The sequence below is a fragment of the Lycorma delicatula genome, chromosome 12 (genome assembly GCF_047948215.1).
Source record: "Lycorma delicatula isolate Av1 chromosome 12, ASM4794821v1, whole genome shotgun sequence".
In the NCBI taxonomy this organism is placed as follows: domain Eukaryota; kingdom Metazoa; phylum Arthropoda; class Insecta; order Hemiptera; family Fulgoridae; genus Lycorma; species Lycorma delicatula.
This window is the reverse complement of record NC_134466.1, coordinates 28442989-28463908: the sequence shown is the minus strand read 5'-3', so window position 1 is coordinate 28463908 and position 20920 is coordinate 28442989. Positions and strand designations below refer to the sequence as shown.

Here is a 20920-nt window from a genome sequence, read left to right as displayed (position 1 = left end):
TTATTGGATGACTGTCTCCACTTGACTCTGGATTGAAGCTCTGAGACGTACTCCTTTCTCCATCTATCCCAAAAATGTGTGGTAATTTGTTTGATTCTCTGCCATCGGTTGAGTCTGTTTAGGTTGACATCTGCAACTTCTTCAGAAATAGCCATTAAGGATTGATCAATTAGAAAATGTCCTGCAGTTAGAGGAGAAAAATCTGAAGGATCGGATGACATTGGAGTAATAGGATGGGAGTTTAAGCAACCTTCTATTTTACAAATAATAGTATTTAGATCCTCATAAGTTAATGAAGCCTGCAATACAAACTAAATGATATTTAAATGATTTTACCCCAGCCTTCAATAAACCAACAAAATGGGGAAATCTAGGTGGAATGAAATTCCATTTTATATTCTCAAGACTATAAACAGATGAAATAGTTTCTGGATTGGTTGGCGATGAGTGTATATCATATAACTCTTGCAATTCATTGCGAGCCCCAACAAAAGTTTTTACATTGTCGCTGCAAACCTCCTTTGGTTTTCCTTTTTGAGAAATGAATCGTTGAAAGGCTGCCATAAATGCATTGGTAGTCAATTCTTGTACTAATTCTAAATGGATAGCCTTTGTACAAAGGCAAATGAAAACAGCAACGTACCCCTTACAAGATTTTGCACCATGTCGGTGAGAAGTGAGAATGGAAATTAGGCCACCATAATCAATATCTACATTTAAAAAGCGACAAGTAGGTTGACAATGCTGAAGAGGTAGGTTGCCCATTATTTGTTCTGAGAATTTTGGTTTAATATTAAAACAAGTTATGCATTCGTGATATACTGATCTGACCACTTTCCTCCCATTTATTGGCCAATATCTTAAGCGTATGGCTGCAAGCAGTGCAAGTGGTCCAGCATGCAATTGTCTTAAATGTTCAGACTTGATGATTAATTTTGTGATTCTGGATTTTTCTTGTAGTATTATAGGATGTTTTTGATTGAATATAATGTCTGAATTGTGAAGTCTGCCACCTACCCTGATAATGTGATTTTCACCTAAAAATGGAGACAACAAAATGAATTTGCTACAGTTTGACACATTCTTCTTGTTCTTTAATGATTGATATTCATCTGAGAAATGTTCATGTTGTACAATTTTCAAGATTTTAGTTCCAGCGGTGTTCAGTTCTCGATCAGTTAGTTAATGGACTCATGATACGATTATTATGATTTACCTTTCTTGAATTATAACAAAATCTTAACATATAAGCGGCTACTTTCTTAAGTTTAAGAATATCTGACTGAATATTTACTCAGTAGTAATTGACTCTCTTCTTGTTTTCCTGTTGTTAAGAATACATTGATGTTTTGCTTTTGCTCTGGAAGTTCATTATCTGGATAAAAATGAATGTTGTGATACGATTCCCATGTAGATTCTTGGGACAGCCACTCTGGACCATTTCACCACAATGATGACGTTACAAGAATGTCAGCTCCAACTCCATGCGAAACTAAGTCTGCTGGATTGTCCTGACTTCTCACATGTCTCCAATTTTCTATATGTTAATTGCTGAATTTTTGCAACACGGTTTGATATAAATGTACTCCAGTTTGATGATTTTGATGCAAGCCTGGACAAGACTATTGTTGAATCAGTCCAATAGTAGACTTTATGTTTGTCAAGTTTTAATGCTGATGATGTTTTTTCTAATAACTGTGCAAACACTGTTGCACCACATAGTTTAATCACGGTAAAGTAACCCTTTTGATAGGTGCTCTCGTGTTTTTGAATAAACAAACAACACTGATATTTACTTAGGAGTCCCCACTCCTTAAGTAAATACAAGTTCTGTAACCTGACTCAGGTGCTGTATGCTGAAATGAATTTAGATTATCTATTGCTAATTGCTTCAGTGATGTGGTAGCTAGGTATGGTGAAGTCATACCATAAGTATGACATGGTATGACTTCACCATACCATGGTGACCTCCATACCCATTCCATACCATTGGTGAGAAGACCTCAGTCTTCTCTCCAAAAAAATAAGTTGATAACATGTTTATCTAGATGTAGTAGTATCTGACAATACATTTTTTCTACATCAGCTGTCATTGCATATAGATGTTTCTGAAAATAAGCGACAATAGAAAATTCCTTTTGAACCACTGGACCATTCATTAAGAAATCATTTAAAGATAACTTGTTTTCAGTTTTACAAGAAGCATCAAATACTACTCGAAACTTAGTAGTAATGCTATCATTTTTAATCACACAATGGTGTAGAATAAAATAATATGGTTTTTTAACAGTCTTTAAATCAATCATTTCCATATGATTTAATCTCTCGTACTCCTGCATAAATTCTCAATATTGTTTCTTCATTTTAGGATCTTTTGATAATTGTTTTTCTAATTGACTGAATCTTTTTAAAGCTATTTCTTTAGACGAACTTAATTCTAAAATATTGGATTTAGTTGGAAGTGTTCATCCACCCTAACACAGTCTTCTGAAGGATTGGATGTCCATCTTTTAATTTAATCTGACCTACACATAGAAGTTCATAAAATATCTCAGCTCTAATTAACAACTGTACACTTGCTGGCTTGTTAAATGAAGAATTTGCCATGAAAAACCTCTTTGGAATAGCCCAATTAGAAATATTTAATTTAGTAGTAGGTAAAATATTAGTGATTTTTGGTAAAACAACAAATTCTAATTGATTTTCATAACTGAGATATCTAGATTTGATTGATGCTGTGACTGCATAATTTGAAGTAGTGCGACTGTTTCCCACAACACTAATAGATATATTTACACTTCAACGTTGGAGCTTAAGTTTTTGACATAATGATTCAGAAATCATGTTTATTGAAGAACAATGCTCTACGGGTAATATAAGAACCTGATGCGTCAGACACTTTGTCAATGCTGTTGATAGCACGACTTGAGTTACATGACTCTTTTTTATGGTTGATATATGGTTCACGGCAGTAGAATTAGTGTAGTCTTCCTCCAAATTAGAATTATTTGTTTGATCTTGAATATTCCTACTTATGAAATCATGTTTACTATTATAGGTTTCATTATGTAATAATGCATTGTGTTTCTGACCACATATCTTACAACTACTAGTTATTTGGCAATCTTTGATGCCATGACCAGCTCTTAAACAATTATAACAAAAATTTAATTTTTTAACCTTGCTCATTCTATCAGTTGGAGTAAACCTATGAAATTCTGGACAATTGAATACCTTATGAGCATTTGAACAAATACTACATTTGAATAAATCTTGAGTAGGTGGTTGGTTTATAACATGATGGACTAACTTATTTTTAACATTAAATTGTTGTTTTTGTGAGTCATACCTTGAACTCCGTGTAATAGGAAGATTCAATTGATCTACTGACAAAATGGCCTCTAAACTTTTTGACATCTTTTATTTATAAATTCAGACAATGTTGCAATTCTTTGTGTTGGTGCTTGAGATTGCCAAGCCTTGTTTGTATTAATATCTAATTTACTTGTCAAAAGATGAACCAGTAATGTATCTCACAAGTCTGTGGCTGTTTAAGAGTTTTTAATGCTCTAAGATGAATATTAATAGAATCAACAATGATCTTAAGTTTATCCATGATTATCTTTCTATCTTTGGAAAATCAAATGACTTTCAATAATTGCGCGTTGATTTTGAAATCTATCGACCAGTAATTGCCATGCATTTTTATACTTTTGACTGGTTAATTCAATAGAATCTATTAAATTGACTGTACTGCCATCTTTCAGTGATTACTTCAAAAAATAAAATTTATGAATATCGTCAAGTGAAGGGTTTTTGTCAACAATAGCATCAAACAGTTCCTGAAATCCTAGTTATTCCTCATATCTGCCTGAAATGTAGTAATGTTTATTTGGGGAAGCCTTATTTGAATTGAATTTTGTGATTCTAACGTACCCATTTGTTGTTTGATACCAGAAGATATTGAATTAGAGGCAGATTGAAGCCTTTTAATGAATGATTCCGCGTTGCCTATTGTTTCAAAATTCTAGTCTTCAAAATCAGCCTGTTGTTTTAGGTTTTTAGATTCAGTTTCTTCCTTTTCTTTAAAAACTTCTATTTGATCTTGCATTGTATTGAATTCACTCCAACACTCTTTTACTTTCTCTAATTGTATTTCCAATTGAGTTGTATCCTTTGTATATTTGGATATATATTTATTCAAAAATGTATTAAACGTAGTAATTTTAGCCTTTGCAGTAGCCCGCCTTTTGATTAACTCTTCCATGCTTATTGTATGATAATTAAATTATTATTAAAGGAGTACTGTACTGCATTACTGGCATGTAATATTACAACAAACAATTATTGTAAATATTTATAATTTTATAAACAATATTTGTAAATAATTAAATTAATGACAGCTTAATCTACATGAAAACCATTGAATTTGAAATAAATGATTTACCCTGGGTGAAGATAGAAGAGATGGAATTTTATTCCCGGATTTCGGCACCAAATGTTCAGGCTGGCTATAGATATTCACAATTTTAATAAATAACTATTGCACCTGATATTAATATAATGAATGTATTTATTATTGATAAGTAATATGTGTTATGACATATACTTAAATAGAAAATAATAATGAATAGGCACATGAGCATTTGAATTTTTGAACTCACTGAGTCACTGTTCTTAATCAACTTAACTAGCCGCACAACAATATAGTTCGTTGCCACTAAATTTCACTTCCACTCCATCACCCCTGACTGAATTAAATTAATTTTTATTTTCAACAGTTTTCCTTTATTTAAGTTTTGGGCAACAATTCATTGTTTATCGTATATTCTTCAGTATTTTTCATAACAATTTTTATTTACTGTTTTATCAGGATCTAATGAAAATCGAAATATAATATTGTTGATTAAATATCTTTTATTTATAAAAGAATAAGTTTGCTATTAAAAAAGCATTGGGAGTGAAGCTACATCTATATTGTGGGTGATTTTATACAGAATCATCTATAAATTTTTAAGTGGGCGTAAGCGAGCATTAGATGATAGTGAACCATCAGGAAGTGCACAGACAAGCACGGTTCCGAAAATAAAATAAAGAAAATATTTTCAAGAATATTTAAATTTTGGGTTTACTGGTACTGAAGTAAATGAAGAAGAATTTTGCATTTACATGGAGTTGCCACATCCCTATGCCAATACATTACACATTACTTATATATTATGTGGTTGCTTTTATTCATTAATATTATGTATAGCATAACTCTGATGGTGTAGATCAATTAGTTAATTTGGATAACGACTCTGATAAACATTTCAAGAAGATAGTGTTGAATTCTGTCTCCCATTGTTGAACTCCATATCTTTCTACATGCTTATCATTTATTGTAAATAATATGAAAGTAGATTGTAACTAGCAACTTTTTACAGTTGAGACTTGATGTGTTTTATTGTGTGTATGAGAAGGTTGCGTATTCTATGATCCCTAAGAAGTCAGCTGTACTACTTTAATGTAATACATTTTGAAACACGTTAAGATTGTTATGTAGAAACCTGAATGTGATTTCAATATTATTTCAGTCTTGCAGGAATAGAAGGACATTACATCCAAAATATTTGTCCTGAAAAATTGTCCATATCATTACTGCAACTTCTTTAATTGATTATTTTGTACATTTATGAGTGTAAATTAAAATAATGTTAGATATGAATTATTGTTTGTTCTAATTAATGTAATTGTCTAACCCCAGTGTTTGGAGATAATATAATATCTATAAAAAAATCAAATTATATTTACAAATTAAAAAAAAAAATTATTATTTTTAATTTAGTTACTTTGAATTGGGTTTAACAGTTACAATGGCCAGGAGCTAATTAATGGAAAAGAGTTCTTGAACAGGATTGAAAGTAGAAAGTAAACAAGAAGGTTTTATAAAAACTTATGATGATAAATTTACTATCTATGAATAAAGTGGGCTGGACATACGGTTGTTGATAGAATTATTAATTAATATCACTGTTATATTAAGTATCCATATTGCATCAGATCAGAATATGTCATTGTATACTAAAATGATAAAAAAAATATAAAAAAATGGAAATTTTCCTCCTACAATAGATCCCTCTCCATTAAAAAAAATATACAAAATATGTTAAGCATTTTATAACTTTCAAATTTTAGCTCTGTTTAGTTCTAAAAGATCCATTCTTGAGAAGATAACTGTAACTCAAATTAAACATAAAGTTTTAGGAAAATATTTTCGTGAATTTTACAGGCTGATGATTTCATTCTTAAATTTTTTTGTAGAATCTTAATGAAACTTTTTAATTAAGAGATCAGACAAAAGTTCTGGAAATAATGAAATTGTATTTATAAAAACCTTAAGATTTTTTTCATTCATAATTTCATACCGGTTGTGGCAGAACCGATTTGAAGTTATAAGGTTATAAAAAAAATTGAGTTATAAAAGAGGAATTATATAGAGAAAAAATGTTTTTATTTTCTAAATTAACAGCAATACATACCATTTAATAATCATTAAGTTTTGAAAATAACGGCTTTAAGATGGCAGCTGTTAGCAGCAGTACATTGTTGGAGATGATCTCTGAAACTTTGTATTGCTGGTTCACACATATCACGGAGTATGGTGTTAACTTCTTCAATAATCTGCTTCGTTAGCTCTAGTAGGGTGTGAGGCCAATGTTTAACACTTTATCCTTCACAAACCATACCAAACCACGATGTGATCAGCTCCTTGCTTCTTACTGTTGATAAACGAGTGAGGGTTACTGTTGGACAAATACCGTAAGTAATGTCGGTTCACCTCATCATTTGCGTAAAAGTTGGCTTCATCAGAGAACATAACTTTAGACAAAAACTGGGTCCTTCTCCAACCGGGTCAGAAACCAATTGTACATTTCCATTTGGCGATCAGGATCATCTTCTGACATGATCCTCCATACTGTGACCGAGAAACTCCCACTTCCAAGCTTGTTTGGCAAATTGATTTTTTTGGACCTGCAGATACCTTCGCCAAAACCCCTTCCATTACCTTTTCTGAAGCGCTCAAACGTCCAGGTCTTTTAGCATCGGCAACATGACCTTTAGTCTTGAACTTTGCTAGCAGTCTGTCAACTGTTGTGTGCGACACTGGCTCTCGTTGAGCATGCCTCACATTAAATTCATCTATGAGAGAATACTTTTTTCACAAAGGAGGATAAACTCTACCCGCTCTTCAGTGGTTAACATCTTTCAGTCCTGCTACTAGAAAACAGATCAAAATTAGTAAAATCCCTATGGTGCGAGAATTTTGGGACACTTTGTATTAAAAATTTAGAAGAAATAGGAATAAAACAAGACTTGATATTTGAGAGAAACAACCTAAGAAAGAAAATTAAAGAATTTAAAGGTCTTCAGGAAGAAATACCCCAAAGAATATCTCAACGGAATAAATGAATAGAAGAAAAGAAAAAGGTCTTCTTTGAACGCCGGAAAAAATTAAAGATAACAAAAAAAAAGAAAATTTATCGTTTCATGTCAATAGGTAATGGGAAAAAAGGATGCCCTTTTATAATATAAATGTTTCACAATTTAATTTATTTAAAATAAATTTAATTATCCATTATTTAGCAACTAAAGTACGAAAATTCAAACAAAACCTCCAATATTTACTGTTACTCAATATTATTACCCTCCTTGGCAGCCTACTCTTGTAAATTATTGCTTTAATCTTTGTAGATATCTTGAAAATTATATGAATCTGGTAATCCTGCAATAAAGATTTTGTAATATAAACAGCATGAATCTTGGTGCTATTGTTTAAACAGGATAATTCTATTGATTGGCAATAGAACATAAAACTTTGGCCTTCCCAGCATCATCAGAGTTTTCAGTGCCGCGTTGTATGCTATTAATAAGGCCTTAAATATAATTAGCCCGATATATTGACATGTGCTTATCTGTTCAGATTCTGTGGGTGAGTGCCTTGTATTCAATTAATGACAGACATCCTGTTGTTTGTGATTTACAGTCTATTATTTATGAAATGATTCAGCGTAACGCAAATGTGAGCTTCTACTGGAACCGTATTGGAATTTCAGGCAATGATAGTGCGGCAAAAGAGGCTTATTTGCAGCCTCCTTTCACTAATCGCATTTTTTCTGATGACCTTTTCTGTATTCTGAAGAGGGTGGTCAGTGATGAGTGGCAAAGTGAATGGAATGCTACCATCAACATAAACTTCTTCCAGTTTAGAACACTGTGTCACCGTGGAGTTCATCATGCAGGAATAACTATCGAGAGGAGGTTATTTCACATTTGCAAATAGGGGATACAAATTGTACTTAGACACCTCACTAATCAGATTGATGCACCTGTTTGTGTTTGCTGCGACTGTCAACTAACAATACCTTGGTGTACGTACACCACGGTACCACCATGCTTGTACACCCTGTTTTGAGGCATTGCATTTGAAGTTATGGGACTAACATCCAAAATATCTTATTGAACAGTTAGATGATGTTATCCAATGTCTTTGTATTGTGATTTTATATTATTGTTTCATTTTTAATATGTAATTGTGCTGATAACAACACTTTACTGTGTGCTCAGGAAAAAAACAGTTACATATCCGACAACAGATTTAAGATTACATAATTTAGGTATTCAGTACTATGGAGATAAAAACAGTGAAATTAGATAAATCTGCCTCTTCAAATGAATTACTATCGTTTTATAAAATTAATGTACATTCGTTCCTTTGGTTAAATATTTCGAAGATGAAATAAAACCTCAGTCAAATTTCCTGGTATATTTCGGCCGTTTATTACTGGCAACTGGACAAAGCTGTGTAAATCGCAAAATTACCCCCTCCAAAATGAGGAGTACGCATGCGTTTTCACCAAGGACAAAAACTATGTAGGCTACAAAGGGTACAGTCATAGTCACAATTATTGAAAAGAGCTTCTCCAGTTGCGTAATTTTTTAGAGGGCACAATTTGTTGTAAATAAAATACATTTACGTTTTAAAATACACAATATAAATACTTATCTTGTTTTTCCTGTTTAGCCTCCGGGAATTACCGTTCAGGTATTACTTCAAAGGATGATATGTATAAGTGAAAATGAAGTGTTGTCTTGTACGGTCTTAGTTCGACCATTCCTGATATGTGCGGTTAATTCAAACTCAACCGCCAAAGAACACCGGTATCCACGATCTAGTATTCAAATCCGTATAAAAGTAACTGCCTTTACTAGGGCTTGAATGTTGGAACTCTCGACTTCCAAATCAGCTGATATGGGAAGAAATGTACGAGGTACGACAATAAAATAATGTGACTGATTTTTCTTTGCAAGATGTGGCAACCCTGCAGCTTGCGTAGTAACACCATCTTTGACGTTGGTCTATAAGCTACTTCTAGTCCAAGCGGCACATTGATGCAATTGCTCAGTCGTGAGTTGTGCTGTAATAAGTGAACACGTGTTTGTGTCTCTCGTCACAGAAATGAAACCGCAAAATATTGCGCAACGGTATGCCATTTCTTTTTGCGTTAAATCGGTTGAAAACGCGACGACAACTTATGGTAAGCTTCAGAAGGCTTTTGGAGAAGAGGTTATGTCAAGAGCTGAAGTTTTTCGGTGGCATAAAATTTTTAGTGAAGGCAGAACGAATGTTGAAGATGAAGACCGCAGTGGATGACCATCAACCTCACGGACAGATGTCAGCTTGACCAGGGTGCGTGAAATCGTACGATCTGATGGAAGATTATCCGTGAAAATGATTGCAGAAGAACTCAACATCAGTCGAGAAACGGTTCGTCTAATAGCTCGTATTAACTGAAGATCTTGGTATGAGAAAGATTTGTGGAAAAATGGTCCCCAAAAATCTCACACAACAGCGAGAAACATGGAAAAATGTGGCAGCCGATTTGTTAGAGCAAACGGAAATCAATCCAGATTTGTTGAGCCGTGTTATCACTGGTGATGAAGTTTGGTTTTTCAAATACGATCCAGAGACAAAACGCCAAAGTTCGCAACGGTGCTCAAAGGGATACCCAGACCAAAAAAAAAACTCGCATGTCAAAGTCGAAAGTGAAATGCATGCTTGTGTCCTTCTTCGATTCCAAGGGAATTGTTCATAAAGAGTGGGTGCCTACTGGACAAACAGTTAACCAATATTTCTACAAAGAAATTTTAGAAAGACTTCGTAAACGAGTTCTTCGTGTCTGTGCCAACATTGCTGATAATTGGATTCTGCATCACGATAATACGCCATCCCATACTGCTCTGTCAGTACACCAATTTTTAACCTGAAAACAAATTTCAGTACTACCACAGCCACCTTATTCACCAGATATCGCACCGTGGGATTTTTTTCTATTTCCAAGAGTCAAAATGTCGGTCAAGGAACACCATTTTCAAACAACACAAGATGTCCAAAAAGCTGTGACGAGGGTCTTGGAGGATATTACAGAAGATGAGTTCCAGAAATGTTACCATCAATGGCAGAAGCGCTGGAATAAGTGTGTGCAATCAGAGGGGAACTACTTTGAAGGAGACAACACTAAACATGACTAAAACGGTAAGCAACATTTTTTTTACATCAGTCTCATTAGTTTATTGTCGCACCTCGTAAGTACTTAATATAAACACAAGTACACGGTAATTCGCGTCTCACTTTTTTTGCCGACTGTACACGCACTGATGTTGACAGTAAGAACCCGCTTACGGAGTAAAATGCGCGCGCGCTACTATTGATAACCTCTAACGAACGCCTTAAAGCAAACTGTCCGTAGCCTCGAGCCGGGTGTCTGTCTAAAATTGAGTTGCCAAAATCGTACAGCCAAAGTGTAGGAAATGATAAAGATGTCATCGTATAGTACAAAATTAAACTCGTTCATTGAGACGGAACGTGGCATGGGAAACAATACAATATAATTTAACACACAGAAAACTCGTTTTCTTTAATAGTAATATTTTTTTTACTACAGTTGATAATAATTTTAAATAATTCTTAAATAGACGGATATATTATGTATTTTAATGGTGCAAGATTAAACAACTGCTTCGATCAAAATAGTAATATTTCTTCATTTAAAAATAATTTCCTTATAAGTCTACCGAGTTGTATATGTTTATGTGCACAAAATTGATTGAATATTTTTGATATGCTGAACGTTGATATCTATTTTCAATTCTTTCTACTTTTCCTTTAATAAATAGAAAGAACTACAACAGTATTATCAATCATATATATATATATATAATATATATTTAAGTACTACTGACTACTGAATAAACAAAACACAAATAAAATAATGGATAATAATAAATAACAATAATAATATATCAATACGTTGTAATAACGTAATAATAATAATAGAATATTATAATAATATTATACATTATTATATAATTATAATTTAATAATACAATCTAATAATATATCTATCAATATATTTAGTAAGTATGGGGATCAGAGCCGCCATATGCAATATTCGAGCATTTAAAGACTCCAAAATTAAACGTCTACGGTGTTTTCAGAGAAAAGGTTTACGGTCCATATTTTTTTTTAATGAAAAACCATGTTATGGGAATTTCATGTCTTAAATTGTTGCAGAATTGGTTTTTTCCACCATTACAAGAAAATTCTGATGAAATCAAAAAATTATTTCCTCTTACTGGCATCTGCAAGTTCAAGAATTTCTTAACGATTAGCTATCACAACGATGGATGGTAAGGGGCTTGCCGATTTAAAATTTCACCACTGGCCACCAAAGTCGCCGATCTTATTCTGTGTGATTTTTTTCTTGTGGGGTCTTTTTATGAAAGTCACCGTTTATATGTCCTGTTTTCCACAAACTTTGAAGGAAATGCGAAACCGCATAACAACTATAGCTACACCAGATTCTCGAGAAAAGGGAAGAACGACTAACCGTCACACAGTTAAACTCTCCCCTTTCATTTATAACTATTCAGATGTATGACGTACATCTGGAGCACACCAAATTGAGAATTTGTGAAAACTTTACAATTTCATATTCAAAATATATTGTATAATTCACTGCAAGGTTAATTATAAAATACAGATTCATTTGTTTAAAAAAATGGCCTTCTAAAATCTGATGGATCTTTTTGAAATAGCTATATTATTTTGCTCTATTGCTGTCACAACCTTCTTAATATTTAAAGTGGAGTTTCTAAATTATATTATACATGAACTCATACATTTTATAGATAACGTTAATTTTTTGTTGATAGTCGATCGTAAGTTTAGGGTTGATTTTAAGAAAATGTAGACCAGTTTCTGTATTAGTGTTTCTAATCTTATTCCTTCCATATATATAATTTCGTAATCTCTTTTTGAAAATGGCCTGTCTAAAAGTTAATCTGCAGTACCTATTTCATTACTATTACTATTTACGAATAATATACGATTTTTAATATTATTTTTTTTCCTTGTCTTCAGTCACATGACTGGTTTGATGCAGCTCTTCAAGATTCCCTATCTAGTGTTACTCGTTTCATTTAGGTATAACTCCTACATCCTACATTCCTAACAATTTGTTTTACATATTCCAAACGTTGCCTGCCTGCACAATTTTTTCCTGCTACCTGTCCCTCCAATATTAATGCGACTATTCCAGGATGCCTTAGTATGTGGCCTATAAGTCTGTCTCTTCTTTTAACTATATTTTTCCAAATGCTTCTTTCTTCATCGATTTGCCGCAACACCTCTTCATTTGTCACTTGATCCACCCGTCTGATTTTTAACATTCTCCTGTAGCACCGCATTTAAAAGCCTCTAATCTTTTCTTCTCAGGGACTCCGATCGTCCAAGTTTCACTTTCGTATAAAGCGACGCTCTAAACATATACTTTCAAAAATCTTTTCCTGACGTTTAAATTAATTTTTGATGTAAAAAATTATATTTCTGACTGAAGACTCGTTTCGCCTGTGCTATTCGGCATTTTATATCGCTCCTGCTTCGTCCATCTTTAGTAATTCTATTTCCCAAATAACAAAGTTCTTCTACCTGCATAATGTTTTTTTCTCCTATTTTCACATTGAGTAGTCCATCTTTGTTATTTCTACTACATTTCATTACTTTTGTTTTGTTCTTGTTTATTTTTATGCGATAGTTCTTGCGTAGGACTTCATCTATGCCGTTCATTGTTTCTTCTAAATCCTTTTTACCCTCGGCTAGAATTACTATATCATCAGCAAATCGTATCATCTTTAGTGTTCACTTTGTACTGTTACTCCGGATCTAAATTGTTCTTTAACATCATTAACTGCTAGTTGTATGTAATGATTAAAAAGTAACGGGAATAGGGAACATCTTTGTCGGACTCGCTTTCTTATTACGGCTTCTTTCTTATGTTCTTCAATCATTACTGTTATTACTTTTATGATAATGATATAATAAAAGCTTATCGTATCACTCATTTGGTATCTTTTGGCTTCGAATAATTTAAATTTCAGTAAACATTGTACAGTTTTTTAAATAAAAGTGCTACCACACCTCTATCCCATGGATTTTAAGAAAAACGGGGTAAAACACGAAAACGTTTGATCGGAAAATACATTTTTTCAGGTTTGGAATAAAATAACTTTATTGATCTGCCAATAAAGAAATAGAAATTTCTATTGGAAATGACTTGTGGCGTTCTCATGGGGATTTTCTTCTGCTCAAGTGTGAGTATTTCGATAATTTACAGTGCCGTTTCTTGTTAAACTGGATTCATCGGTAATTAGAATATTACTTAGGAACTCGGGATGATGATCATATTTTGTAATTAACCATCGACCGAATGTCATATGTTTATCAAAATCAGGTGATAATAACCCTTGTACTCGTGTTGTATGAAGCGGGTATAATTGTTGATCTCGTAACGTTCGCTTCACGCTTGATTGCGAAACATGAAAGCGATGTGACAACCTTCTGGTGCTTGAAGTGGGAGATAATTGTACCGCATTCAAGGTTGCTTCTTCGGCGTTGGCATTTCTCACAAAACCTTCACGACCAACATCGAATCGTGGTTTACGCATACCTTTTTTTCGAACTCGCCTCTTCAAAGCCTCAAATCTTTTACGATCCGGTATTCTTCGATCTGGATAATTTTCCCGGTATTCACGCACAGCAGCCATTCTATTTTTATTTATTTTACCATAAATTAACAACATGTCCGTCAACTCTTCAATTGAAAACAAATATGTGGTATCGCCCGTCGTGAATTATTGACCGGACAATAACACCACAAACTATCGCTCAAATGAATATCTAACTACTAGAAACTAAACTAAATTGTTGATCAGCTGTTATTGCCAACCGGTGAAAAAATAAAAATTGTTCATATGTTTTAGAAGGATGTTTTTCCAATTTATTTTTATAATTTTTAGTAGTTGCATGTAAATTGTTTTGTTTAAAATCTTATCGCTTTTCCGACCCGGTTTGTGCGTTTTGTTTCCAATTAAAGTTGAACTTCTCAAACTTTTCTTTAATTTTAACAGATGTTATTTACATTAATTTTTCAGAATTAAATTATCAACCGAATTAACTAGAAATTTCTATATGTTTATTGGTAGATCAACAAAGTTATTTTATTCCATACTTTAAAAAGTATATTTTCCGACAAAACGTTTTCGTGTTTTATCCCGTTTTTGTTAAAATGTAAATGATATAGAGGTCTAGTAGCACTTTTATTCAATATGTTCATACAGTATATAAGAGAATTTTTTATAACGTGTTTATGAATGTGTATTGTCACCTGAGGAAGCTTTGAGAATTCTAAGTGGAACGTTGTGTATATGTCTTTTTATTATATATAAATATTTTATATTTATTCTGTAGTTTATAAATGATTCTGATTTTTTTATAATTTTAATATTTACATGTTACTACTATACGATTGAACTGTAAACCTTTTTTTATGAACACGTAGACTTCTTATCAATTATTTCATAAAATTACGACTGACTACATTGAAAAAGAAAAAGGCCTATGAAGAAAATATAGAACTGTATTTTCAGTTCGTGCTTAATAATCATGATCGTGCTTAATATTTATACTACAAAATTTTTAAGTTAAAATTAGCTTCTCATGAGACTGGAATCGGTGGTAGCGTAGTCTTTAGATGAATGTATCCTCTAACTGAATCGCTAGTAGAATGTACGTGACTGCATTATCCAGGCACTGTAACAAAACGTTAAATATAATAACGAACGATTAAAAATCTAAAACACAGTAAAATCTGTAAAATAAATACTAAAATTATTGTTGCATATCTATCTATTATTAATCCGTTTTCATCAAACATACTTTTATTTATATAGAATTGTTTTTTTTTTTTTTTTTTTTTTTTTTTACAGTTTTGGTGGGATTGGTGTTTTGAACTACAACACCTGTGTTTGGGCTCAGTAATGAAAAGCATGAGATCTGCCATAAGATGGTCGTTAACTTGAATATGGACTTTGCAATGTATGTCGTTTGCCAAAATATCTTTTTCGTTTTAACAACTAGCATACGCACACAGATATATGTTGAAATGGAAAAAGTGTTTATCTTTACTATGATTTAAACACTGAACGATTCGTTTTTCAGCGATTCTTAAAAATAAGAATACTTTTATATATAATAATTTTAATTTTATTTGAGTTTGTTTAATCGGTTTTACTCGAATCCAATGCAAAGTTCTAGGGTAGATGAAAATGTTGGCAGAAAAATATCAAATGTTACTAAATATTTTATTTAAGGAAAGGAAATGAGTTCTGCTTTATCATTAGGCTTTACTTCATTATCGGATGAAGAGACCAACATTCCCGATTAATTTTACCGAGTAATGGTTTTAAGATGGCATTGAGGATCGGGCTACTTACTCCGTACCTAAGTCGACCAATAACCTAGAGATAGTCAGTTCCTTGATTACATAGTTTCGTCGCTATCACCATTACTATGTATCAAGGAACCGCTTTTAGGACTATTTTAGGAATTATTGATTATTTTTGGATTGTCAGAAGACTGCTCTAGTTAAGGTACCTCAAATAAACGAAAGTAATCCCGAGCGAGTATGATTAGCAATAATCGGTCGATCATACTCTTACAGTTTTCGACAATTTAAAATTAAAATTAATATATATATACTTTCTGGTGAGATCACCATAATATTTGTACCGAGAACAATTAATTATCTGTTTTTGTTAGCTTCGTCGTAATTAAATCAGACGTTGACGCGTTTCGGATATACTCCATTTTCAAAACTCACTGTACTGGCATTTCGTCCACTTTTTACGGCTTTATATAGCGTTAGGTCACGCCTCTTACCGCACTCAAATCATATACTTACATATGTACATCTCATATAATTACTCTCGTGTACAAATCATATAAACTTAAATCCGATGGAACGTAAATTAGCGGCTTTCAGATACATGATTGGCCATGAACAAGGATTGATCAAAGAATTAGAAAGAATGATCAAAAATAAAGAAACGGAATTAAAAATAATAAACAATTAAGAAACCTCTGAGTGGGCTAGATTAACATTTATAGGAAAAGAAGTATACCCGAAGAAAGAATTTTTCAATTAGTATTATATAAAAATGACTATACATACGAATAATAACGTTAAGAATAATTTAATAACAACATACAAGAAAAGGATATTTATAACAGTAATGGTACATACAAAATAAAACATAAATGGGACTCGAGCTATATTGGTAAAACGGGAAGAAATCTAAAATTAAGATTTAACGAACGTATGATTTCTTTTAAGTACGGAAAACAAGATTTTAACTAAACAACACATTTAATAAAAGAAGGACATATCCCGTTGAAAATGCAGGACTCGAACGAAACTGTTTCACGATTGTATAAAAGGACAAAGATTGAATATTTTAGAAAATTTAAAAAAATTTAGATTAAAAAAATAGTGGATAAACGATCGTAAATAAACAGAAATAATCGACCGGATCTTTTATTTAGGAATCTTTTTTCTCAAAACAGGAAACAGATAATTATAAAATAAATAGACAAACTTTAACCGGTAGATATAAGAACAGGAAAAAAGACTAGACACATAATGTAGATGATTTGAGTGGGGTAAGAGGCGTGATCTAACTCTGTATAAAGCCTTACAAAGTGGAAGAAGTGCCAGTACGTGAGTTTTGGAAATGGAGTACATCGAAAACCGTCAACATTTGATTTAATTATGACAAAGCTAAGAAACATAGATAATTATACTCGATACAAAAATTCGACAGTTTGCTTGAACGACTTGATGAAAGTTTCAAGGAGTATATTAACATGGATATTCAAAGTTAAATTCGATGATGCCACAGTAACTGAATTGGCACGTTGTACAAAATTATTGCTACTCTCGGAGATTGAAAGCATCGACTATCGATATGTTCTAAAATTTTTATCGACATCAAGGCAGCGGTTTCTCCTTGAGTTTGAACTCGATTTTCTTGAATCTTTCTGACCACACGCTTTCCATGCCTAAATTTTGCATTCTCCAAACTTTAATCGGTGATTATCTGACTAACGGAACGGAACGGTTATATTAAAAACACGCCTAATTGTCAAAAAGACTGCCACTAGGGGAAGTAAAGGGTTCAATTCTGAACGCTTTATTCTGGAACCTGATGTATCGTGACTTCATAAGGGCTTTCGCTCCCAGAAGGGACTACCTTCTAAACCGTCGCGAATGATTACTTACTCTCTGTGCACGGCGACTAATATCACAAAATGGAGAACACAAAGATGTGTTTGGTCATCACAAAGGGCTGGATACCAGGACAATTTTAATATGTCCATTCTTAAGACGAAGCGTAGGTTTCTGAAAGGGAGAAAATTAGGTTTTGCTCGGACTCCAACGATAAATTTAAAGGGACTACGATCAGTACAGTCTTGAGTTTATAAATATTTTTACGTACTATTCGGAAATAAATTTCTTTAAGTAATTATATTTTCGCTTCGATGACGATGGGTAGTTTAGAAGGTTGAGTTATTCAGTAAGCGATTCTCTGCCAGGTATTTCACTAACAGAGAATCGCTTACTGAATAACTCAACCTTCTAACCTGGCAGAGAAAGTATAGTTGATACCTGTGCCGTTTTAAATATCACTGAAAAAGATTTAATCTCTCCCATTGGAAGCATCTTGTACAAGCGGAACTCTTCATGTAAGGGGCGTTCTGCGTATGAATTCATACCGGATTGTGGGGATAATGATCCATTAAAGTTTATGAAAGAGTATCGGTCGTTCAAGTTTTGTCCGACGGTGGAAATTTAACGAAATATTAAAGAAATTTATTCTCGCACAAGATAAACTTTGTATCAGAAAAGGAGTTGTCTAACGAGCTCTCTTGTTCTCGGAAAAGCTAGAAACCGTATTATCCGGAACTGCGAGATTTGATGGGAAACTGAATTCTCACCGATAATTTTGAAACTTTGTCGTACCAGCCGGATTGTCAGACTGTGAGGGAATTTCTTGATAATATCGTCGCAATGCTCGCTTTATTTAACTGTGACTAGAGATATAACTTAGTTTTGACGTGGTTATAGTGACGTATTCTTAAACATGGACAGGTAGGTTTTATCCTAGAGCGTGGATACCGGTGTTCTTTGGTGGTTGGGTTTCAATTAACCACACATCTCAGGAATGGTCGAACTGAGAATGTCCAAGACACACTTCATTTACACTCATACATATCATCATCATTCATCCTCTGAAGAATTATCTAAACGGTAGTTACCGGAGGCTAAACAGGAAAAAAAAGAAAGGTAGGTTTTATCCGCAGTCTTACTTTTTTGTTTATTATCTTGTTAGTATTAATTTATAGCGATAACTATTTACGTACTTACTTCAAATAAGTAAAGCGTTTGAACCAGAACGTAGCTTTTTAAAAATGTTAAGATGGATATCTCACTAAACTGATTACCAAATAAATAGAATTCACAAAAATGAAGATAATTTTCTTAATATAGGCACTGCGGTAAGATAAAATCATTAAGGTTTACTAATACAGGTATTTTTTAGTATTTTATCAATTCTGGCTATTTTTGAACAATTTTAATAGATTATACCAGTGATTCCCAAACTGTGCGCCGCGGCGTCCCGGGGAGCCGCGGTCTCTTCACAGAGACGCCGCGAAATATTTTAAAAGCTTCATAATTAATTGAACCAAGACATTTATAATTATTAATTTAATGTTGATAAAGTAAAAAAAAATAATGAAGATATTCGAGTTTTGTTGTTTTTATTTCTTACTTACGAGTAGTCGTACTTTTACTTAGGGTAGGGCGCCATGGAAGAATTTTAATTGAAAAAGTGCGCCGCGACTCGGAAAAGTTTGGGAACCACTGGATTATACTATGTTAAATAAAAGAAATTTTAATACATAAAGGAAAAAGTAGATTAAATCTTAACCTCGAAACCTACGAGTTATTTTGATCTGTACTACTTTTATTTAAGACTGTCCCAAAACAATTGAACCCCCATTGATTCAGGTTAATCATTTTCCTGTTCGTTGCGTGAATATAAAGTATTAACATTATTTAAAATTGATATATTTTATTTGAAAGATAAACAAGACAGTATTCATGAATCGCGAATACGGTTAATTGTTGGTATACACGGCATCCACATGTACGAATAATTTCGAACGTTCCGTTCAGACAACTCGCGTGTGAACATTCAGCAATATGTATGTCATCTAAAAAATATCCGTGAATTGAAGTACGGCTTCACGCATATAACTATAAATAATAATACTGCGCTTATATATATAATTATATTTCACTATAAAAAAAAAAAAAATGGAATTTAATATTCATTAGAAAAACTAGTCATTACGTAATCGCACTTCTACACGCTTTCTTTAAATCGTATTATTTACGTCATACATTTTTAGTAGTTCATATAATTAAAAAACAACTACACTCATGAAAGAACATACAAAAAATATCACAATTTTGCTATATAAAAAAAACTTTTCACTTACAGCTGGTATCATAGCTTTTCCGATCGTAAAATATCCATCTGCGTGAAATACTGCCGGATTAACAGTTATCTGATGGATAAAATGATGTACCTGTACAAAAATAAAATATAAAATTAAAACAAATAATAAATGCTATTAATTAACGGAAGAATAATAATTTTACGCGTTAACAATTTGAAATTATTGTATAAATCTTTATCAAGACAATTAATTTACTATTTTTTAAAGAAATTATTTTTTAACAATAATACTTATAAATAGTTATTTATTTTTGTTACCTTTTTTATTACAGCTGAAAATTGCTTATTACATGGTATTTTTAAGCATGAGAATTCATTGAAAAATACTTTAATGGCAAATATTAACAAATGAGTAAGTAACTTAGGATAAGAAACTTTACTGTAGATTATTTACGCTATTTTTGTTGATTTCCGTAGATTAAAATTTCCTGTAAAAATGACGCATGGTTTTTTAAAACTTTTTATTAAAATTAGATTACAAAAGATCCCTTTCGGCAAGCCGGAAGTAGATTTCACCGGTGCTAAGAAGAGGATAAAAAAGATTTCCAACTTAAAGTTATAAAAAACTTCAAATTTACTCAATACGACAATGGTTGCATGTAAAAAACTTTTCACATGTTTAGCGTACGAGAAGCCCCATCTTCCTACAATTCAGCAATATTTTGGTCATCCCTTGTCGTAAGGATTGGCCATATCAAACATTTTTTTAGAAAAACGTTTTAGGTAATGTTTAGAAGACTAACGACCACTTTAAACCGATTCGATACTGCGCCTATTAGGGAGGTATGATTTTTTTTGTCTTCGAAATCCATTTTTTTTCCAACTTCCTGGGCCAACGGTTGGTGATTTCAAAAAACTTTACTTAGATAAGTTTTAGGCTCTTATCCAAAGAATAGTA

At 32.6% G+C, this 20920-nt stretch overlaps 1 protein-coding gene across 1 annotated transcript; it reads right to left on the bottom strand.

Annotated features, from left to right (window-relative positions):
- Positions 1–282: 282 nt before the first annotated feature.
- Positions 283–1985, bottom strand: LOC142333378 (uncharacterized). The gene is made up of 2 exons (XM_075380400.1): positions 1838–1985; positions 283–1037 (listed from the first exon to the last, which is right to left on the bottom strand). The coding sequence occupies exons 1-2, from the start codon at positions 1983–1985 to the stop codon at positions 283–285; spliced, it is 903 nt and encodes a 300-aa protein (XP_075236515.1).
- Positions 1986–20920: the final 18935 nt, after the last annotated feature.

Bases quoted from the DNA above. Each gene is read 5' to 3' on its own strand.
- LOC142333378 (XM_075380400.1), bottom strand. From the start codon at position 1,985: ATGGAATGGGTATGGAGGTCACCATGGTATGGTGAAGTCATACCATGT. The intron at 1,038-1,837 runs GTTACAGAACTT...CTCCATTTTTAG, and splicing joins GCATACAGCACCTGAGTCAG to GTGAAAATCACATTATCAGG.